Source organism: Eufriesea mexicana, unplaced genomic scaffold (genome assembly GCF_001483705.2).
Source record: "Eufriesea mexicana isolate 0111107269 unplaced genomic scaffold, ASM148370v2 scaffold953, whole genome shotgun sequence".
NCBI classification, from domain to species: Eukaryota; Metazoa; Arthropoda; class Insecta; order Hymenoptera; family Apidae; genus Eufriesea; species Eufriesea mexicana.
In genome coordinates, this window is record NW_016909094.1 from 18,068 (window position 1) to 30,520 (window position 12,453).

At 28.9% G+C, this 12,453-nt stretch overlaps 1 protein-coding gene across 1 annotated transcript; it reads right to left on the minus strand.

The window, feature by feature from the left end:
* Positions 1-205: 205 nt before the first annotated feature.
* Positions 206-4,842, minus strand: Stam (signal transducing adaptor molecule). The gene is made up of 10 exons (XM_017899610.1): positions 4,440-4,842; positions 3,460-3,620; positions 3,142-3,387; positions 2,770-2,845; positions 2,484-2,693; positions 2,232-2,351; positions 1,971-2,159; positions 1,641-1,867; positions 1,318-1,553; positions 206-655 (listed from the first exon to the last, which is right to left on the minus strand). The coding sequence occupies exons 1-10, from the start codon at positions 4,480-4,482 to the stop codon at positions 541-543; spliced, it is 1,623 nt and encodes a 540-aa protein (XP_017755099.1). The 5' UTR covers positions 4,483-4,842; the 3' UTR covers positions 206-540.
* Between the last annotated feature and the right edge of the window lie 7,611 nt (positions 4,843-12,453).

Sequence of the window (12,453 nt, forward strand, 5' to 3'; positions counted from 1 at the left end):
GATAAACTTTATACAACGTACCATAAATAAGTATAATAAACTGTTACGCGATATAATTTCGCCATAAAGTTAAAAATTATATATCGGTATTTATAAATCGATGATTTTATATTCGGGTATTCCTTTTTTTTTTGCTTTTTTCACATTATTTTTCATTTTAACACTCTATGAGTGTAACATTTGAAGTTATATTGTTGAAGCGCGAAATAAAGAAGTTAGATATTAATTGAATTAAAGGAATGTGTTAATTAAATCTGAATCACGAGATTAAGAAAGACGCTTTTTAAAAAATACGTGCCATGTCGATGGCAATAAAATATTAATAAAATAATTCGTTTTTTATCTAATGCATTTTTTAATCACCACATCGTGTATGTGCCTACATAATAAGCTTACACGGTAAGTTTCGAATGCAAAACTTCCATCAAAAACCCAGTATCTTTGGCTACTTCGGGTATGTTTATTTAAATAATTATAATATAGTAATATTGTATAGCTTGAGTTACAGTACAGGATGAATTTGAAACATGTAGCATCCTTTTACATCATGTGCTGCCCATTTGGCGGAGCATACTGAGGTTGTTGGCTTACCGGAGGTCCTGTTGGTCCTGGTGGACCATATGGTACTGGCACAGGACCAGTTTGAGGTGGATATCTGTTGCATATTATTAAGTGCTTCTTTAGCTATATTTTTTTATTATATATGTTTTTATTAACCCCTTATGTGACCAGTCAGTGACTGTCAAAGGTTGATATGATTCATTCAAAAAAGTACAAGATGATGAAAAATGATTCATTCAAAGAAACAAACGATGGAAATGATAAAAAATTAGTAAAAAGATACGTGGTTATACTGTAAAAACTGTGAAGTTGTATTATGTATATTTCTTGTTTTAAAATATATCATGTCCAATTAAATTTTTAGACATTTTGTAATTGAACATCATGTATGTATCTATAAACTTAATTCTTTTCATTTATTGTGCAATAAAATATTATTACTTACTTCCCATGATTACTCCTTTTATTTTAATATAAATTTAGCTAATTTTTTTTAAAAAGAGGGAAAGATATTTTTTAGATGATTTTTTAATTTTATTGGTCACGCAAGAGGTTATATTTTGCCTTATTCCTTAAATGTTTTGCATACACACTATGTTATTTTGTTTTTAAAGACTTGTTATTTCCTCGTATAATATACTTTATTAAAAAAAATAATTTTGAAAGCTCAATATGTACATATTATATATATGCTGAATAAATATACTATAAAGGAATCTTCTAAATAGCTTATATCATATTTATATTAACACATACCCTTGATGGGGATAAGGGAGAGTACTTTGTTCTGGCATTGGTGGACCTTGAGGATGTCCTGGGGGATGTTGATGCGGTGGACCTGCTGGTTGCACGTGAAAATGTGGTAGTGCCATGTTTGGCATGCTTGCAGGCCCCATGTAGTCGCTAGTTGGAATTGTTGTATTATATGGTCCTGATGGACCACCTCCAATAGGAAAGGAAGTTTGATGTGGTGGAGGTACTCCATTAAATATCTGTCAAAAAAATTAAGATGTTTCATTATAACTGAAATAAAAATATTATTTATTGAAAAGAAATAAAAACGTGTACTAAATTCTTACATGTGGTGGTGGTGGTCCCTGATTTTGAAATTGATAAGGATTTATATGGGGTGGCATCTTAGGTAGAGTATAATTTGATGGCGTAGGCGGTGGAGGTTCTCGCATCAATGTGTGATATAAATTAAGAGCATCTACCAAATCAGAGCTCAATTGTGTTAGCTGTGCATGCCTCCTATCTACTTTTTCTAAAGCTGCATCTATCAAAGGTCCCATTGCAGTAACTTGTTCTGTAAAATATGATTTGAAATAAAAAATTTGATTATATAATATTTATCAAATGTATAAATAATACTGTAATACAAAGTATTATGCATAATACAAATATATTACCTTCTAAATCAAGCATTTCTTGTGGATCTGAAGTATCACATTGAGGATCAGCTTCATGTAATAAATGTAAAAGTCTATCCATTTTTCTTTCATCTATTTCAACTTCAACCACTTCTGGTTCCCTCTTTACTGTTTTCACTTCTACTTCTTCAGCAAATTGAACCATTTTTTTATTACTGTGTTCTAACTCTGTATGTAAATTCATATATAGTACTTACTTTTAACTAATACACAAATAATTTAAAATGTTATATATCTTACTTGTGAACTGTTCTGGTTCCATAGACAAATCTGCAGTAACAAAATTAGAGGGAAATAGTCCTTCTCCTGTTTGGTTACTGCCTTTCCACCAGTTTGGATCAGAATCATCCAAAATATTAACTAAAATTCAATTGATAATTGTAATTTGATCACTGCACAATACATTTATTATAGTTGCATTTTTTGTTTGTTTGTTGTTGTAATGAAAATGTAATTGTTTAAGAATAATTTGTAAAAAAATTCAAATCATACTTATTTCTCCAGCAAAAAATGTTAACTCATTATCTTCTGCTGCTTCAAAATCATATAGAGCACGGACCTTTCTGCCTTCAGAATTGCTCGAAGCACCAAGTGCAGAACTTACATTAGGGTATAAACTAGTGTATTTATTCGATGCTGGTGAACCATGAGAAGAGGATGCTTGGCTATGAGCTTTACTTTCCTTAAGTGAAAGTTCTATGGCTAGAAACAAAAAAAATTAATTTAATCTTAAAATTCTAGGAAAAAGGATATTAATTACTTAAGAATTTGAAGATACCCTTTGCTATATCTTCCTCTTCTTGTGAATCCGTTACTACATTTGGATCTTTACTTAGTACACTTGTACGTTTAGGCTAAAAATGCAAAATAAATTTATTGATTACAGCAGTTATTTACATTAAATTGTTTTTTATGATACTTCGATAAAAACAAAATAACTTCTACAAAGTAGTCTATTAATGTACATAAATATTTCCATGTGATTCAATGGAATAATTCATTTGATGAATGGTTACAGGAAAAACACAGCAGGACGTCAATAAGTGATAGTCTTATCTACTACTATTTAAATAAAAGAGTACATGCAAACCATACGTGTTTTGCAGTAAATAGGAATCTTATGTTTGAATTCAAATGCAAGAGAACTTACCGTGTCTGATGTAGAAGGAAAAGTATGACCTTCATTTTTAAGTTTGTTATATAAACTAGGAATTAAATTTAACTGGGGATCAGTTTTGAAATCATTTTCAGCCCACTTTTTTAAGAGTTTCTTCATTTTCTCAACAATCTGTGGCTCAGTATGATTAACAAGTTTTCTCAGATCATTCTCAAAGTCTCTTGATGCGATTTCTAAGTGAAATGTTTTTCCACAATTGATGACGCAAGCATCTAATAACTAAATTTAAATTGAATGAATATTGATTACACAATAATATAAAATTGTGTATAATTAAAAAGATATACTAACTGTTAATGCTTGCAGAACAATATGTGGATCTAGAGAATATAGTCTTTTAACAATTGATCGTAAACAATCCTTTGCATTTTGAGAAGAGGTTCCTACTTTGTCACAAATATCCAATATTTTCCCCCATTCTGTAGATATGTTCTTTTCACTGGTTGCCTTTTCTATTGCAAAAAGATTTGTCATAAAATATTATTATAACATACAATAAGTTTTTTATTCTTAATAAGTATTTTGTTAGATTACCTATAAGTAATCAATAAATGATAAAAATCTATTTCCTTTAACTTTTTATCTGTATAATTCAATTCCTTTATCAAAATAATTTGTAATTACAATTTGAATTAAAAATGCTACCAAACATTTAAATTACCTTTTAGATAATATATATTTAAAATAATTTTTTTTTATTCAATATAATTTGAAAACAATAATATAGTAATATCATTAAATATCAATTTCATATACATTCTTATAACAACAATTATCTTCCCGACAAGTTGCACAGATATTAAAAGCTGCTGCTATATCAAGCATTTCATAATACACATTAAAGAGAAATCTGACTCTGTACATATGCGAATTTCAAAAAGAACAGTTGAACAGAATTGCGGAATTTCTATGATTTAAGCAACGCGAATATTTCGTCACGTATAGTGCTTTTATCACGATGAATGATCATTTTCACAGACATAACGCAAATAATCAGTCAAGGTGATGCAAAAACGAGGTTGAAGTAATTCGTAAAATCTGGTGTCTTAATTGGAGGTCAAATGTCAACAACCGCTTAATGCATCTATCAAACGTGGAATTTCGATGTCGTATAAAAAGGAAAAAAATGAAGGAATCAAATGAATATAAGGAGAAACAATGAATAAGAATTGTCATAAGAAGAAAAATATTTTTTTTCCTGGGGTTAAGGAAACGAGATACAAGGCAGTCGTTATAAGTGAATTAAAGCTAGGGAGAAGTCTGCTACTCACCGACGTCAGCGTCGAAAGGCGAGGAAGTCTGGAAAAGGCCCATTTTCGCCGTAGATTCTTTGATCGATGTATGTTCAACAGTTACGTCCGTTACGCGCTGTCACGGAATCACGTTTCGTTTTTCTCTACGCATCCAGCTGATATTTACTTACAAACACGACACCGAATGACTAATAACATTCTAATCTACCATCGAGGGACATCTTTCTTTCGACCTGCCAAAAAACCTCGATACTATCGAACCATCTCGAGCGTAATGTCAAACTGGAGGTTTCGCGTTGTGAAATATATAATTAATCAATGACTTCAGTGCGCAAACACCAAGAATTCAGATAAACAATGCATACTTTGAAAATCTAAATACGCAAAAAGATTATAGCTACTGGTAATTTACGCAGTTCGTGCTTTTTCGAAGAAGACATTGAAATGAGCATTGACAATCGATACATCGTAAGCTGCTGTGGCGACACCACAGTCAACTTTACCGACTGAGATCGAAGGCGACGTCTAGCGGAGGTTAGAAATATACATGGATCTCATTGTTAGTATTAAACTGGACTATCGAAAAGGAATACGTAGTCAAAGACTGATCCCTTACGTTATATTATCTAGCAAGAAATCTATTTCAATTTTTGCCGCTTTGAGCTTCTTACTTGACAACCTCATTGATTTCTCTGCCATTGGTTGGTTAGTGGTGATGATATAGTGAACAAACGGGCACTTTATTACCGAGCGTATATATAATTTCGGTTTGATGATTCAGCTGAATCCAAATTTGCAAGAAGTTTTCGAAATGATTCCTATTGAAATTCGTTTTTTTTCAGCAGAATCTAAGCATAATATTTCGAGTCTTTTCTTAAATGGTTTTCTATATATATTTATCTTCTAGTGGAAGAAGCTTGATATGTACTTATTGCTTTTATAATTAAAAAAAAACAACAAAAGATGTAGATATTTGATAACGTTATTTCTATTTCTTTAACTTAACATCATCTCTCAAAGTCTCAGGTTCCAATGCATCCATTAAAAAATCTTCCTTGACGAAAACTAAAACTACTTCAAATCTCTATCATAAAAGATGACAAATGAAATGATGATGATGTTGAATTGAAAGATAACTTGGAAAAGTGGTTGGAAAAGAGAGAGAATGTGGATACTATGGAACTACTGGCTCAAGAAATAAAATATCTTTTGACTAATGTTGTGATTTAGAATCTGTTAGATATATCAGTACTAAACATTATAGGATCTGTTAATAAATGTATGTGCTTCAATAACTCGACCATTCTTACATAAGTTTAACTGTTTGTACATGTACTAGATATTGTTAATATCATCTAAACATCCATTATTTTATTAGGCATAAAAAAATATAGCATGCAATTAAAAAAGACAAAGGTGACTTTGATATCTCTAAAAACCCCTATCCATAAAAAAAATGATTACTTTTATATTACGGTTGTCTCCAAGCCATACAACTTTTGCTAACAAAGTTTTCCCATAACTCTGAAAATAATAGAGATATTCTAGGTAATTAAAGTTATTGAGTCACCTTGTATCGTCAGGGATAAAGAAGTAATAGGTGCTTTTATTACCTGTACATCTTTAATGCTTCATATAAGAACTAGACTTCATATTAGACTTAAAGACAGTCTGATAGATTTTGAGAAAAATTTGCAGAATAGGAAAATCATGTTTCTTTTAACATTGCAGGATGTTAAAACATTAGTGGGTTCTGTTCTAAAGGTTTCAAAATTAGATATTTTTCCTACAACTTTGCTTCAAATAACTCAAAGACTGTTTTTCATGTTACATTATATATAACGAAGTTTATTTTATTAAAATATAAATCATTATGTAGTTCGTTCATCCGATCGAGCTGATAGTGATATTGTAGCGGCTACATTGCTATGTCCGCTTCTGCCATCTGAGTACAATGTGTGAAATTATTTTATAAGAACTACGCTTTATCTATCGGCCGTAAAGTAGATATAATTTATTGTTCCAATATTATTTAATTTGTAATAAATGATAAGTTAACATTTTAAATTTATTATAAATTTGCTAAATTCTAAATCAAGAGAAATCAACATAGTTGAACGATGTTACTGAAATTGATTTAAATATATCTCTACCACATCACGCGATATCGCATTACAAATACATATCGAATTATAAATTACAAGTTACTATAGAAGGAATGCTTAGAAGCTATTATAATTTAAATCATAGTCATATCGAAATACTAAATGATTACTATAGTCGGTTACTATAGTATATTTAATATTATATTAATTACTTTAATACACTTATTGCATGTTTTTGGCATATAAATTAATATTAACAGATAAGCAGAATAAACGTATAGTCGATAGTACTGAAAAAATTACTATTGTGTAATAAAATTTTCTCGGATATAAATTGTAACTATTAAGTAAGATAATAAAAAACTATTAAGTATTAAGTAAGAGTTTGCCAGCTAGCAATTAAAATATTTTTTTCTTACATTCCTGTTCTTATTAATACTGTTTAATATACTTACTAGACATTAATGTTACTCAAGTTGCATATTCTAATATAACCTCATTTTTCAAACTGAAAGTTTTATTCAAATGCTATACAATATTTTTACTATCATATTTAATTCGATCTTTTCCATTTTCCACTATAGAAAACGTGAAAATAAGAACAAGGAGATGTGTAGATGATTGTGAAACGATTTCATGAAAAGATGTTGCTAGTTTACTGTAGTCTCACGAATAATTTTTGCACTCGTTGCAGACTCCCAAACCTTGAGAATAAACTGCATCATACCATTTCTGCATAATACACTGACAACCAAGGTGTCATCATATTTGTATGATTGCAATGAGTCACCTTTGTGCTTATTGGAAATTACCTTGACTTTTTGCTATAATTGTGAATTTTGATATTTGTCTGGATTTTTGGTTTCGCCTAGATATAAATAAATTAATTAAATTTCACGTGGTAAGCGATCTTTTCGTAATACATATACATATACCATTGGATATACATAGACAAATATAAAAATATTTTTGCATTATCATCATTTCAACAGTAAAGATAAAGAATGTGAAAGACAAGAAAAAGGAAATATTCAAGGATGAAGCAATGCAGATATCACGAAGTAATGACAAAAAAGGGAAAATAAAACGCAAAAAAAAAAAAAAAATAAAAGTGCAAAATAATCGAAGCATGGAAGCGGTTAATAAAATCCTTCAAATACTGTTCTATAAATCCAAATTTTGAAATTATTCGAGGAAGGAAAGTTAACGTAGTATGAAAAACATAAATAATATAATATTAGAAAAATGTTGTAGTAAGATTATTTGGCATCCAGCAGTTCTGTATTCAATACTTCGTCACACGTGAATCATTCATTTGCCACGTCGCTTAACCTAAGCTAAAATAGAAAGTAAAAGTTTATTTTAAATATAAAAATTTAAGCATCGATCAAGTAGTTTAATGCTAAAATTATAAACAATTGAAAAAGTGGAGTTAATCACTTTATTCTATAAACAGTTCACGTAACCCTGACCGGGGCACTATCCTAGAACGTCATTCCACAATAACAGCAATCAATTAATGCATTTGAGACCGATGACCCGGCATATGAATCATTTAACATCTCATTCGTGCAGTCGGTGACTCAGCATACAAGTCACGTATTGAAGTTTGTGATATGTATTCAGTTCCCAGGCAACAATTAGGAAAATCAAATTGCTGGAAGGGTGAATTTTAAAACGAAATATACAGCGTGTTGAAAAGGAAGCGGTCCAATTTTCTGGAGCTTATAATAATTATCGAAAAATACATTAATATAATATATGTAAAATAATATAATATTATGTAACATAATATAACATAATGTAACATAATGTAACATAATGTAACATAATGTAACATAATGTAACATAATGTAACATAATGTAACATAATGTAACATGATATTATATTATAATACTGATGTAATATTGACGCAATATATTATCGTAATTATTAGGATTATGGATAAAAAGAAATAACTATCTGTAACTATTTTATAATTATCTTTATTCTATCCCAAGGAAGGTATATCTTAAGTATTCTGACTGTTCGCGCAATAGTATTATTTATAGTATTATCTGTATTTTATAATTATCTTTATTCTATCCTGAAGAAAGTATGTCTTAAGTATTTTGGTTGTTCGCGTAATAGTATTATTTATTTCAGGAGAAACAGATAATCTATTTGTCCTGAGAGATTAATTTTTGTATATACGTTAAGACGTATCTTATTTTCAACAGTAATATATTACTATATCTTTCGATATATTATAATATATAATATAATATAATATATAATATATAATATATCGAAAGATATAGTAATATATTACGATAATATATTACGTCAATATTACATCAATATTATAATATATTATATTATATTACATTGTGTTATATGATGTTACATTATATAACACTATATTATATTATTTTATAGTATATCATATTCCAATTATAATATTTCTACTTTTATCTTTCAAGATATATTTATTATTTTTCACAATTGTTTTTCAGCGAAGTAAGTGGAGCTGTTTCAGATTTATTATTAAATGAAATAAAATGGCGAATTTGGTCATCAAAAAGTTAAATTTCGTAATTCCATAATCGTTCAATTCGTCTCAATATGATATTACTTCTCGAAAATAATAATTATTAATCAACGTGTAGTCCTTCATATTCGATACACTTTGATAATCGTAAAACAAATCAATTTATAGTTTCATTAAATGAACTCTATTTTATACTCTATTTTAGATATGAGAAAATATATGAAAAATGAATCTCTCGTATATGTAACTATCTTACGTAACCACAAGATATATTTATTGCTACAGTAAATATTTGTTATCACCTGGCACTTTTAGACGTAATGGTAACCGAAGGTGAAATCCTCGTAAAATTCCAAATTATACCTGTAACTGTACATGCTCTGTATCGGTATTAACAAAAGCTTCCGGGTGTATACCTCGTTCTTTTGATATCGACTGCATATATGTATGTACCAGTCGTGAAAGCCTCGAAGATTTCACTATCTATTTCCATTCAAATGTTTAAATATCACTTTCACTCATCGATATGGCTGCACGACATATGTATGTTAAATAAAACAGAGCAACAATTTGCTCGTGCACGTTTTGTAATTTTAACATAATCTAACATAATCCGGGACTTACATAATCGTCTCCTGCTGGACATTTAACCTGCTCTATAAATTAAATATGCAACGCTGGTGTAATTTATTTTTATCTAGAACGACCTACGGAAATTCTGCACGTAATTTATCGATAGTAATAAATAATTTATCGCATAATTTATTACTTTAAATGTGGAAAACATATGCAAGAAATACAGTGTAAGGAATGTGCTATATATGTGATTATCTATGAAGTATTACATTTTATTATAGTTAATCCTTTGCACTCGAGAGACGACCTTCAGTCACCGTTTAATAAAGTTTCTAGCATGTAAGAACGCAGTATAATTATTATCATAAATACTTTGACACGATTTTAGTCAGTGGATTTTAATTTAATTTTCAGTTTCGACTAAACCGAAGTGATATGAATATAATTGCTGCGAGTTTTTGATATAATCAGCGGAAGAATGTCAGCGGAAGTACCAGTGCTAGAACTTATGTACAGACTTCCGTTATTAGTTGTAAATAACGGGTGAAAGCGCACACGTGTATACGTTTCATTATTATAGGACAAAAAGCAATTATGGAGGAGAATTGATGAAGAAGGATGATCAATAAAGCATTGTTGCGTCTTGATGACGTCATAATGGTGGTTATTAAGTTACGTATGGTAAGTTGCAGCTTCCTATGTCGGGGATTCGCGAAAAATATCCGGGACATACGAAAAATTTCCTATCAAAATAAAATAAGTTGGATAATATTATTTATAATCCAAAATTGAAATACCTGAAGATTAAGAAAGGATGAAAAATTTGAAAATTGAAAGGAGATGGGCATAGGTAGTAGAAGCAGTAGCAGTAGAAGTAGTAGAAGTAGTAGTAGTAGTAGACAAAGTAGAAGTAGTAGAAGTAGTAATAGTAGAAAAAGTACAAGTAAAAAAGTATAAGTAGTAGAATAAGTAGAAGTAGAAGATGTAGAAGTAGTAGAGGTAGTAGTAGTAGTAAAAGTAGTACTGGTAGAAGAAATAGTAGCAGTAGAAGTAGTAGTAGTAGTAAAAGTAGTACTAGTGGAAGAAGTAGTAGCAGTGGAAGTAGTTAGTAGTAGTAGTAGAAGAAGTAGTCGTAGAAGAAGTAGCAGTAGTAGGAGTAGTAGTAGTAGAAAAAGTAGACGTAGTAGAAGTAGAAGAAGTAGAAGTAGTAATAGTAGTAATAGTAGAAGTAGTAGCAGTAGTAATAGTAGAAGTAGTAATTATTTTCGAGTTAAATATTGACATTATACCTATAATATCATATCTTCTCGCTTTAAATTAATTTAAATTAAAATTGTTGCTCTTAATTTATCTGAAGTTTAGTTTTTGATCATTATACTTAACTTTCAATATTTAATTTAAATCGTTACCTTAATTACTCATAATTTAGTTCTTAATAAATTGAAATAACTCGGTAAAGTAATAATCGTACGTATTAGAAAACATTCTAATAATACAAGAAATACTCAATAAGAATGTATGAAAAGTTTATAATAAACATACATTCACTTATTCCTCTTGAAAATTCATTATCTTTTATTCATTTCTCTTAAATTATTTATTTTCATTAAATACCTAATTATCTCTTTCAAAAATAGAGAAAAATGTGAACTATTGACATTTTATATATTTTTTAACATACAATCTACGCATATTTCATGCACTGCATTAAGTTATTACTGCAATTGCACCAGGGTCACTGTTACACACACTGTCACAGGTACACTGTTATTTTAAAGACAGAGGAAAATATAAAACATTCTATAATTTTATAAATGTAATCTAACATTTATTTCTACCAATATTTTCTATGCTTTTTACACATGCATACGCAATTGCAGTTTTTCCATAGTTTCCTCAACTTGCAATCTATGTAAACTTCGTGCAGTGCAACGAGATATCACTGTAGTTCCACCAGGGTCACGAGGACAGTAAACACGTCGTTGGATTATCTGGACAATTACATTGTGGGACGAGGGAAAACCAAGAAAGCGCTGGCGAACTTAAATATTAGAACGCAAAGAACAACAGTGTCACCATGACAGGCAAAATTGTATTGTTTAACGTAAATTATGTCATACCGTTCTCTTGCAAATTAGCTACATCCAGTCCAAAACCTTTCACCCACATTTCACGTTTGTTTTTACGAAATCTAACTAATTGTTATATTTCATTTAAAAAGCTGCTTTAAAAGCTGTCATAAACTTCTATTTTCTGATTCCTTGCTATTTTTGATACTTCATTTACTGGAAAGTAAATTTACTTTAACTTTCGATATTTCGTAATTTAATTGCGAGAAATATGAATAATATTTCAATTATTTTAATTACTTTAATTCTAATTTTGTTGTATAATATGTTGCATCATTTCAGTTACACGTATTTCATTATATTAGTTATAATGAAATATAAATTAATTATAATAAAGTTATAATATAAGTTCAATTATAATAAAACATAAGGAGAGTTATTTCATTTTAATTATATTAATTGTAGTTTGATTTATTTAATACAGTTATAATATAGTTATATTATAATGAAGTTAATTTTGGTTAATTATAATAAAGTTATAATATAAGTTAAATTATAATAAAATATAAGGATAGTTATTTCATTTTAATTATATTAATTGTAGTTTGATTTATTTAATACAGTTATAATATAGTTATATTATAATGAAGTTAATTTTGGTTAATTATAATAAAGTTATAATATAAGTTAAATTATAATAAAATATAAGGATAGTTATTTCATTTTAATTATATTAATTGTAGTTTGATTT

What these genes read in the sequence shown, in the direction of transcription:
- Stam (XM_017899610.1), bottom strand. Translation starts at nt 4,482, where the DNA reads ATGGGCCTTTTCCAGACTTCCTCGCCTTTCGACGCTGACGTCG. An exon ending in GCCTTTCGACGCTGACGTCG is followed by an intron (nt 3,621 to 4,439) that starts GTGAGTAGCAGA and finishes TTTTTGCAATAG; the next exon opens with AAAAGGCAACCAGTGAAAAG. An exon ending in TTCCTTCTACATCAGACACG is followed by an intron (nt 2,846 to 3,141) that starts GTAAGTTCTCTT and finishes TTGCATTTTTAG; the next exon opens with CCTAAACGTACAAGTGTACT.